The sequence below is a fragment of the Rhamphochromis sp. 'chilingali' genome (assembly GCF_963969265.1).
Source record: "Rhamphochromis sp. 'chilingali' genome assembly, chromosome: 11".
NCBI lineage: Eukaryota > Metazoa > Chordata > Actinopteri > Cichliformes > Cichlidae > Rhamphochromis > Rhamphochromis sp. 'chilingali'.
This window is the reverse complement of record NC_137938.1, coordinates 22794617-22806309: the sequence shown is the minus strand read 5'-3', so window position 1 is coordinate 22806309 and position 11693 is coordinate 22794617. Positions and strand designations below refer to the sequence as shown.

At 38.6% G+C, this 11693-nt stretch overlaps 1 protein-coding gene across 1 annotated transcript; it reads right to left on the bottom strand.

Moving 5' to 3' along the window:
• Positions 1-4342: 4342 nt before the first annotated feature.
• On the bottom strand, positions 4343-5475 carry s100w (S100 calcium binding protein W). Its single transcript, XM_080896770.1, has 3 exons — positions 5318-5475; positions 4871-5022; positions 4343-4765 (listed from the first exon to the last, which is right to left on the bottom strand). Exons 2-3 carry the CDS (start codon positions 5012-5014, stop codon positions 4571-4573), a joined length of 339 nt encoding a protein of 112 aa, XP_080752896.1. The 5' UTR covers positions 5015-5022; positions 5318-5475; the 3' UTR covers positions 4343-4570.
• Positions 5476-11693: the final 6218 nt, after the last annotated feature.

Genomic DNA, 11693 nt, shown 5'->3' with positions numbered 1-11693 from the left:
GAGAAAGTGAGAGTGCTTCACAACAGCTAAGCCAGGTCTGTCAAATATTTTATGCTTTTAACTGGAACATTTGGGTCTAATGCACAATGATTAATCACACGTTTATTCAACATTTTACTTTTTTATTTATTTCTCCTTCATTTAACAAGGAATGTACGACTCTTGAGATTAAACATAACATTATGTATACGCCGTGTTTGAGTATAACTGATGTTCGTTGTCTGAAGTGACAATTAACAAATCAAAATAAATGCTGTGACATTTACTCTCTTGTTTTATCTCTACACAAAGAACAAATCATGAAAGAACCTGATTTGTACAACAGCTTATGTAATGCATAAAATCGCTTTTGGAAACATGGTCTGGCTTTTCAACACGTGCAACGCAGGGGGTCATTTCTTAGCTCATTAATCAGGGAGGCATCCAGTGGTTATATTTTAAATATTATGTTAGTGTTTGGATGCCTTTACATAGAACAGCAAATAACAGTGAGATATATGTAAGCTTATAACTGGATCCTTAACCTCTTAACTTCCACAAAGGTTGCCTCCACAGTGATGTAAAAGACACAAATTCAATATAAATTGGCAGCAGATGAAGTGTAAGGCCAGAATGCATGTGAGCGAGTTCATAGTTTAGTTATTTTACAGTGAACCGTGGCAGTGTGAATGGACTCAAACAGAGAGGAGTGACATACTGTAGAAGGCATTCCTGCCGATATGATAATTTGACTGCATTCTCCTTACTCTCTTCCAGGTGGAGCAAGTGTGCTGTGTATATCTGATTGATTTAAAAATCTGCCAGCAGCCAGCTGTATTGACTGCCTGCAGATATTACTCTTTACTTCTTCCAGGTGGAACAAGTGCACCTTATATCTTGGATGGATATGACCTTCTACCAGCACTTTGGATGATATTAGCGGCAGTACTTTATGCATGCATGCATAACCTATTGTCAAAAACATTTTCCTTTGTTTCCTGTATTACCGATATCAGAATCGAGGGGGAATCTAATGTACATATTGCTGTGATTGCATATAATCAAAAAATTATAGTAATATTAGGCAAAGATGTCCTGAGAAAATACAAAACGCAATTTTTAAATGATGATTTAATTTATTATGGGAAAAAGCCAACCCACCCTACCAGGCTCTTTGTGAAACCTGATGATGACTGCAATTAAGGATTTGTGATAACTGACAATGTTTACGTCACTGTGGAGGCATTTTGGCCCACTTTACTTTGGGGAAATGTTCATTTCAGGCGCATTTGAAGGTTTTTAAGCGTGAGTGGCCAGTTTAAGGTCATACCAACGCTTTTCATTCAGATTTAATTTTGGTCTTGGACTAATTAGGTAGCTTCAAAACCTTCCTTTTATCTTTTTCAGCGATTCAGAGGTGGACCTCCTAGTGGTTTTCAGATCATTTCCCTGCTGTATGATGCAAGTGAGCTTGCGTTTCAGGGCATTGAATTGATGGCTGGACATTCACCTTCAGGAGTTTTTGGTAGAGAGCAGTTGCCCCTCCAACGGTCCTCCTTGAGCTCTCACACTCTGGCCTCTGGATGTCTGGGGCCTGGATCTCCTCTATGCCTGCTTCATGCCCTGGGGGATGGGGCTATGGCTCCCCACACCCTCAAGCAGATCGTTACATGGAGAAACCTTTTGAATACAAGCGTGCTCATCCACACACGTGTGCACACGGGTGTTCTCAGACACAAACTACACTTTTCTTGGCTGCTACCTCAAAGCACATTGTGTGCTGTCGGTCTTGTGTGCTGCACAATAGCATTCAATATTTAGTATTTACTGTTATTTACACTTAACTAGATTATTGCAGTGGTGTTGTGTTTATTATGTTGCTCTCTTTTTTACTTGTTTTCTCTTTTTTTCTTTTTTCTTCTCTCAACAGGTGATCCAGGTGAATTTTTTAAGTGCCCTTTCTCACTGTCCCTCTTCCCCTCTGTCTTTCTTTCTTTCTTTCTTTCTTTCTTTCTTTCTTTCTTTCTTTCTTTCTTTCTTTCTTTCTTTCTTTCTTTCTTTCTTTCCTATCCCCCAGTCAAGTCTGTCCTGTCTGTAACAACTGAAATACATAAAAAAAAAAAAAGAATCATAAACTTTGATCTTAAATGAGGTGAGTGAAGGCTACAGTTCTTCGGTTCTTTTGTGACCTTCTGGATAAGTCGCTCATCTGCTCTTGGAGTTATTTCATGAGATGGGCTGATCCTGCGAAGGGTCTGCTACTGTTCCGAGTTTTCTCAAGGAGATAATGGATCTCACCATCATTCACTGGAGTCCCAGAGCCTCAGAAATGGCTTCATAACCCTTTCCTGACTGATCAATGTCAGTGTTTGTTTCCCATCTGTGCTTTAGTTTCTTTAGATTATGGTATGTTTTGTTGCTTTTTGAGATCTTTTAGCCTACTTCGCTTCATCAAGCAGATTATGTTTAAGTGATTTCTTAACAGGTCTGGCAGTAAACGGGCCTGGGTGTTGCAAGTGAAATTGAGCTCATCTTTCCAAAAAAAAAAAAAAAAAATGTGGTTAATAACAGTTAAGTCATTATTTTACCAGGGGTTTAGGGGAGGTAATTAATTTTATAAATGAACTCTTCACTTAAAAACTACTTGGGTTGTCTTTAGATAGATAGATAGCAGGATGTTAAGGTTTGCTCTAGACAAGTTTTGTGCCAATTAATTACATTCACACACGAAATCAGCATGACATTTATATTCTCTGGCTTGCCTCTTTCATTTTAATGCCTTTGGACCAAAAGTATGATATCCATGCTTTAATGTGTAAGACCGCATGCGGGCAATTATAATTTGAGGCAAAGTTTATATTTCAAACAAGTATATGCAAATAGAGTACTTATTGATTATCTGAGCCAACATCTCAAAGTCCACATAAACACTAAGGACGCAACTTTCCCTGCTCAGAAACCTGTGTTTAGTTTTATTCAACCTCGTAGCAAATAGTTTATAAAAAACAACCCCACTGCTCTGAAACATAAATTCAACAAATTATTGCAGACTCTCAGAGCTTATGTCTTTGTAGGGGTGGCTGTAGGGGTGGCTGTAGCTCAGGTGGCAGAGCAGGTCAGCCACTAATCAGAAAGTCGGTGGTTCGATCCCAGGCTGCCTCCTGGCTGCATGCCAAATATCCTTGGGCAAGATACTAACCCCATGTTTGCCTACTGGTGGTGGTCAGAGGGCCCGGTGGCGCCAGTGTCTGGCAGCCTCGCCTCTGTCAGTGCGCCCCAGGGCAGCTGTGGCTACAATGTAGCTTGCCATCGCCGGTGTGTGAATGACTGAATGTAGTGTGAAGCGCTTTGGGGTCCTTAGGGACTAGAAAAGCGCTATACAAATGCAGGCCATTTACCATTTGTATCTCACCCTGATTTTATTTCAGAAATGTTTTGAATTAGGGATGTTTTTCCTTACACAACTTATAGTTATGCAGCAGTTACAGTCAGGTGTCTGGGATCACTTATACAGTAAACTGGATAATCCATGGGTATGTTAAGTATTCGATATCTGGAGGCTTAAATTGATCCAGAAATTAATGCATGTTTTAACTTTGATGTTGCTTGCATGACTAAAAGTGGTGGTGGATGCTTGTATCTATCAAACATATGCAGTACACTTGCTCCACCTGGCAGCAAACAGGGGGAATGGATAGATTAAATAAACTTTATTTCAGTGACTAAAATATTTCTGCTTACCGTGGACGTTTGATATCCCACTCCTGTTGTCAGTTATATTGGGTGAGGCTTTTGAACACAGGAGTCCTGCTTAACCTGTTTTCACTGTGCAGCTTTCTCACGAGAGCTTTTCAGACTTGTAACTTAACTTAATGTATGACAGGGTAAAAGAGATGCAGCTCTGTCAAATACTTTACGGATTAATCTATTGAGAAATAGCATAAAAATAGCCCCCCCAATTTCACTTTCTCTGTTTATAGTAAATACTAGTACTAAGAAATTTTGTTCATCAAGATGAAGGTAAAAATTTGGGATTTAAATTCTGATCATTCTTCGCGATGTCTGATGTCATGACACATTCATGGTTTAATACAGCTGTTTTGAAACAAATACATAAAAAAAGAAGAATACAGACAAACATTTTCATTTCCCTCATTTATAGCATAGAAATTATATATTAGATGAAGCTTTAACTCTGAATTAATAAGACATCCTCTGTAGGAGGACTGACAGTGACATGTGACTGAAGAACAAAGTGAGGGATATCTGTGTAAAGTGTGATGAGCCAATGCTTTCCTGCAATGACACTGAACACCCAGACACAACACATGAGGTAATTGCATGCATAGATGAATAAGGCCAGTTTAGACTTAATAGGTTTTATTTATTTTCAGTATGCGATGGAATGTTTTTGAAATCAAGTTTATACAGATGATGATGACAAATCTGGAAATTATGCACACTTAAACACAGAGAAAGCTCAATGGTCAAAACCCAGTAGCCTGCAGATATACATGTACTGTATCCATCACATGCACCAGACGTTTTTAAACATAACGCTACAAAATGAACATTAATATTTGTAGCTGCCTCAGTCTTCTTGATCGCACTCGTCTTTGTCATCTTTCCCCTTGCCTCTCTTCCCACCCCTGCCTCTCTTTTTCTGGTAGTAGCATTTGGCAAGGACACAAATACACCGGCAAAATTCACGGAAGTTGACCTCGCCATCATGGTTTTTGTCCAGCAACTGCATGGCTTCCTCAATATCACCTGCATTAATTTGATCCTGTAGAATACATTCATACAGTTAACACAATGAAGCTCATGAACAGAAAAGCTTTGTATTCCTCTATTAATAGATGTCTCATACAAATGAAGTTCAGTTGTTTACCTTCAGATCGGGGCTTTGAATTTGTTCCTCCAACATTTTCTGGAGCTCTTCTTTGTTTAGCTGGCATTTTTTGCCTTCACCATCATCAGCATACTGCATAAATATATCCACAATGTTTGGAATGACCTGGTCGAGCCGTGCCATGGTTGAACCTACACGTAAAAACAGAATGGCATTAAAAACTGCATATAAGTTTAATGTTTGCACACACAAATGGAAGAAACGTCAACTGTGTCACCGTTAAAAAAAATCCTCAGAGCTACTTATTAAAGTTGTAGCGAATACTTTTCCCATATTAGATCAACCTTAACGGTGCTTCTTCAATCTGTCTTTTTCGTTGTATCATTCAAGAATAACGCTCTGTATCTAGACCGAATGCAACCATTTCCTTTTATTTCCTTCCTCAAAACTCGCTCCCCTCACACCCCGCTTCCCATCACTACTCACCTTAGAGCCCTAGGTGAAGAGAGATCGCGTCTGTGTCACCAGCTTGGTCCTAGGAGAGACTGTTGTCAAACTGAGAGGGAAAGCCTCCTCTTAAAGGGTACACCCACACACTGTATGACTCACACATGCACACAAACATACACGATGGCATGTAGGCAACCACACAAACACAAACCAGCAGTGATTCATGCTCCTGACATGTGCCTGACTCCACCCATTAGAGCTGTACCGGATCTGTCTCTGCTACACAGTGCTGTAAAATAAGGAGGACATTAATGTTTATGTGCAGAAAAAGTAGCTGGACTCGTTGTCCTTACATTAGTGTTATGTGCAGATCTGGTACACAAATTAAAACGAGTAAAGCAGGAATATTTTCACCAAAAAGCAGCTCGGCTGGAGCTGACCCTCTGGAAAAAAAATAGAAAGCCAGACTAAATGGAAAGTTACAGTCAGTTGGTGCAATCTCCACACTGCATGTGTGTGTGTGTGGTTGCTAATGGCCTACGCTCAAAGGCATGTATTTAGTTTTTTTCTTTTTCTTTTTTTACCACGTTCAGGAAGCTTTGCAAATAAGTGCAGTGACGTGACCATAAAACCAATGCTTCACACTGCTCAGTCTCACTAAAGGTGTCTGTGATCGTCCTACTTTAATACTCTCACTACTTATTCAGACTAAATAAAAGCAGCTGCAGTTAAAACTCAGATTTATGTCAGAGTGTGCTTGAACATGTTTGTTCCTCATGAAAGTCACCTCAGTCCATGCGTTATGTAACTCACTCTTCATTTTCCACTCCTCTGTTCCAAGGCATCAGAAAGGCAGCATTTTCTTCTTCTCTCTTGCCCCCCTGCCAAGTCGCCTTTATAGGTCAGTTCACTCTCTTCACTTAGGTCATATTACTTTCACTTATTGAATACTATCAGTTTCCCGTCGCAGGGGAGGAAAAGAGAATGGAGATGAAGTATCATGTGGTGTTAATTACAAAAAAAACTTTATCTTTCCACACTCTGCTGGCAGGCATATGCATTACGGTTTCACTGCTACAGAGGCCGTGAACCTTTTCGGTGGTGAATTCGTACCATGAGCATGAAGACTGTTTCTTTTGAAAGTTTCTTATTAAATATACATAACTTTAAATTCTTTTTTTCATGTTTGTTTAACCATACTGTGATGGGAGTTACTGTTTTAATGGTGGCTGTATAAAATACCCTTTGTGTAACATTCAGACTGCTTCGTTTTGGTTTTTTTGTGATTTTTTTTTTATAGATTTAATATAAAAAAATCTGCATTTTCACATCAGTCCACATTTAATGACCCAAAATGATAAAGTGAAACTATGTCAGCGAGTAAAAGAGAAATAGGATGCAGACCTTTTTTCAATAACCAAGCCAGAAGGTGCAGATACTCTTTATAGACCCCTGCAGTTAAAATGATTACAGCAAAGGCATTAAATAATTTCTAATGCTTTTTTCAGAAAACACACTGGCCTCAGTGATTCTGACCTGCAGAACTCTTAAAGTATTGTGCAAAGGTTTGAGCTATTAGATTATTCTGTTATTATATGTTACCTTATATATGTAATCAAAGTAGTTGAATTAGAATACTGCTGTAGATCACATTATACCCTTTAATATAGAGTGTGTGAGCTGTATGTAGTTTAGTTCTCATTATACTTTTGAGTTAACAGAACATATTCACATATTAGTTCATTAGATAAATGTGCATCACTCGGTATCCTTGATCTGCTGGGAATGTGTTACACTGTTTTCTTGACATGCTTAATTGTTGAATCATGAAGAGAAGGTTGTAAGCAGGAGACTCTGTGTCTAAAGACAGGGGAGATAGATAGACCACATTCCACACCCCCACCTTACAGAAAGCAGAGAAACAACTGCCGAGGTCATAACTTAGGTGCTGTAACAGAGAAAAAATGTGATGTTTTGGCTTTTACGACTAGCTGGGGGCCACTCGAGACTATAAAAAGCTGAGCAACCCGTCACCATTTTGAGACATGTGCCTGACCCTCTGGTAGCATCTCTCCCGTCCGGACGTTGTAATGCTCTGACTGTTGAATTGTATGGAAATAAATGATTGTTGATTGAGCATTGATACACCGAGTATTGTCCCTCCTTCAGCCCAAAGATTCAAAGAATTGGGAGAATTCAACAGAGCCACCCCTCATTTTAAAAAATACTTTGCTAGGAAAATGTAAACTAGGTGCAGCAATTTATTGAAACTTGCAAACATACATGGGATTATAGTGTACAAAGCAAAAAGGGAGAAATTTTATTGAGCTTCAGAGCTTGTAATGTCTGTAAGTAGTCTTCAGGAATATTTCTCCAGGCTTCTTAAAGGACATTCAAAGCTCTTCTTTGGATCTTGGCTGCCTTTTGTTGTGTTCTCTGTCAGGAGGATCCCACACTGCTTCAACAATGGTGATGTTGGCACTTTGAGTGTTCCATAGCCTCTACCGTGTTTTGTATATGGCTGTAAACACTCACTGTTGCACCTCTCTCCTGACCTCCTCCATACATATGTGACGGCAATTTGAACCAAAAACTTCAATTTCAATTAACCACTCTATAAGACTTGTTGCTGCTGATTTTCAGTCCAGTGCCTGTGTAATTTGGCACACCTCGGTCTTTTTTTCCCGTTTCCCTTTTTTAATAAAGGCTCCTTGACACCTGCCCCTCTACTTAGACCATTTCTGATGAGGCTTCAGTGAACAATAGATGTCTCAACTCATGGTCCAGGTGTATTTTTCTTGGCTCCTGTGTCAGTTCTTTGCAAGATTTTTTTCCCGTTTCTTAAGAACATGACCTTCTCATACATTCATGAACTCTTTTTTTAGGCCTGTCATGTCTTCTTTTGTCCTTGATTCCAATAATTTAGATTTTGTTCTTGTGTTCTGTTATGTGTAGACACAACACTGGTTAGTTTTTTTTATGCTTGAATGATTCAACGGTCAATGTTAAGGGACTTAACAAACATACAAACAGGAAACAATGGTGTGAAAATGCTCAGGTACAAGTATTGGACTGAAAATGATTGAAAAATCAAGAGTTTTGCACAGCACTGTAGTTTGCTGTTCAAAAGGAATTAGTGATTGAGAGAAGCCTTTGCCACTGGGGTGACCAGGAACACAAAGCTCTCTCTAGCAGAGCTCCAGAAGTCCTCTACAAAGACGAGATGCATGGCCATCTCATCAGCACTCCATCAATTAATCATCTGTAAGAGCAACACCAGTCTTGAATAAAAGGCATCTGACAGCCAGTAAGAAATATTTTAAGGATCGTTAACCAAACAGGATCCGTATGACCACTTTTTTAATGGCCACAGCGAACAGTCTATATAGTTATGTAAATAACTTATTTAAGTTAGTGAGTAACATTACGAGCTGATGGTTGGAGTGAAAATGCTTTCTGTTAGTAGAGTGTGTACTGTCCAGAAAAGCAACAAGCCACGTTTGCTAGAACTTGCAACAACATTGGAATTAATTGGAGCTTGAAACAAAAAAAAAGTGTGTTAGAGTTTTCCTCAAAATAATTGGTGTGAGGGACAGGTTCCTCTGCATTCTGGTTTGCACAAACGCCCCTGAGTGAATCCAGTAATGGTGTTATGTGTCAACACTAGCAAATAATGTACATGCACATCAAAGTGTCACAGCTCATCACTCAACCTTCTAATCATCACATTTTTTTCTGCAATAGATAGTTTAAACCTTAAGCAGCTGCATTATGTGAATCATGTTTATTTCTTTTTCAACACTAGTTCTTATATAACTGTTACAGGTCTTTCGCTTTACCTCAATACACAATAGCAAGAGGAGCAATTGTGTATTATTGCCTTATGTCATTTTTTTCTACTTCAAGTTTATATTTTACTTTTAGATTACCGTAAAGGTAAAACACAAGAAAACACTTCATTTAGTTTACATGTGAAAAAAAATCATTCTTAATGATGTATGCTGTACATCCCCCACTGTAACTGATCATAGTCATCTTTCTTCTCAGATATTTTTTTCATCTTTTATGTAGCTCAAGTAGAGGTAGAGCAGGTGATCACTGCTCACACCAAATTGAAGGTTGGTGGTTCAATTCCTGGCTGCTCCAGACTGCATGCCAAATACCCTTGGGCAAGATATTAACTCCAGGTTGCTCTCATGAGGCATGTTGCATAAAGTGCTAAATAAGAAAGAGTCTATTTTCCATTAATGAAAAAACATGGACAGAGACCTGATAAAGCGTGTGCATAGCTATCAGTTCAAAGCAATTTTTTTCAGTCATCAGTTTAATCTAGTCAGTTAAATCCAGTTGTATTGACAAAGAGCAGCAGTACCAGACCTCCTTGGGTCAATCCAGGTATAACTCTGATCCATCTTTGCTTCTAGTAACTTCCTGAGTTTTAAAGGTTAGACTTTTTTTCATATAGTCATTCTTCCCACTTACAGCATCTACAGCCAAAGGTAAAGAGGTTATTAAGGGTTCAATGGGGCAAAGTGATCAGATCTGAGCAAAAGAATAGTTTTATCTCATCTTTTTCATGCCTTTTCTGTTCTCGTGTGTGCTCCTTTTCAACTCCATGTACTTCCAAACATCCACTATCCTCCGAATGCAACTACATCTGCCCTAATACATCAACTCAGAGCTGAAAACAGGGCTTCTTCTTAATTGAGGATGGAAAGAGGGATAGAAAAACCAAGAGAAGAATCACTGAGTGAACCAGCTCTCTCTAATTGGCTTTCAGGAATGTTTCGGCAGGTAGGGATAGAACTGAATTTGAAATTGTTCCAATTTTGTTTTACCAACATGATGAGCAAGCAATAGCAAAACACTGACGCAGCAGTGCTGTGACTGTATTTATTATTTAGTGCATGCATCAATGAAATGCATGAAACACTGTTATTAACCTTTTTTATATATCGGCCAAGCACACTTATTAAATCAAATATAAAATCCAAAATTTGTATATTAAATTGATGTCGCTTAACACTGTTTTCCTCGAGGCTTGCTTCTTTTTTCATTGTCTGGCAGTCCTGAAGTTTAGACTACACAGTGTTTCAGGACTTCTTAAATGTAAATGTATTTATTCATTATGGTTGGTTTAAACATTGCTGTTTAAATGGAGCCATGCACGGCCTAAAAGTTACACGCACATCCTCTGTCGCCTGCATCGCTGCCTGTCTTCATTCCAAACACTGTAGCACCATCTTCTGGTCAAATCAAAATATGTCAAATCAAAACTTTCCACCAGTCAATTCCAGTGCGTTTCATTTTTTATTTATCCCAAAATGTGTCAGATTTCAAAAGCAATAAATCAAACAGGATGCAGCAGTCACCTGACTCATTTCAGTTCAGTAAAGCATGGACTCGACACTGTGTGGCTACAAAAAATGTCTTGATATAGAAAGAGTTACATCTTGTATCATAGCATTACAACAAATCACATGACCATTTTAGTGTGTGTGTTTTTTTAAAATTCACTTTTACTCACAGATTTCCAAACTTTTCACCCATCCATCCTCTTCTTGATGCATGAAGAATCCAGGTAAGTAAATCCCCAAAGTTTGATTCTGTTCATATGGACGCAGCGTTTTCAGAGGGAGAAACATTTCGTCAATCATCCAAGTGACTTCTTCAGTCGAAGGCTGACTGTTGTTTATAAGAGTGGCGAAACTTGACTGCAGGTTTCCCCAATCTTATAAACAGTACGTTTGCATAATGATATGTGAAAAGGGAAAGACCATCTATGAATCGAGGGGGGGCCTGAGGGTAAATCTTTCGCCACCTTACAATCCAGAGTTGGACTTCTTTTTATATTCCTTGGTGGCTTCATTTAATATAAAATCATGATCTGTCTTTTTTTTTAAGTTCAAGAATAGAAGAAGAACCCCTTGCAAAAAACAAACAAACAAACAAACAAAAAAGAAGATGTGCAAATGATTTCTGAAAAAAAGAACGAGCATAAATCTGAGTTATACACTGGAGTTAACATTTCTCAGTTAACTTTATTTACCTCAATCTCCTCAAGATTATTTAAAGTTCACTTATGCTACATTGACCTGTGTGGGGAAAAACAACTGTTGTGCACCTTAACTCTGTAACCCTGTGCCTTAAAAATTGAACTCTGTGTGTCCTTGGGGAATCTGCACCTCTGTGCTGCATGCACTACATGCTGGCTTCAGCAAAGTTGGCTGGCCATGTCATACAGTCAGTATCAAGTCAACTTGAGTATTAAATATATATTAAATAAAATACAAGCAAATTAAAAGCATGAATAAATATGCATAACAGAAAGGCAAATCTGAGTAAAAACAATAAGATAAGAATAAGATTAGAATAATAAAGTCAACCTGGGTCACAAGCTGAGCAGAAAAGG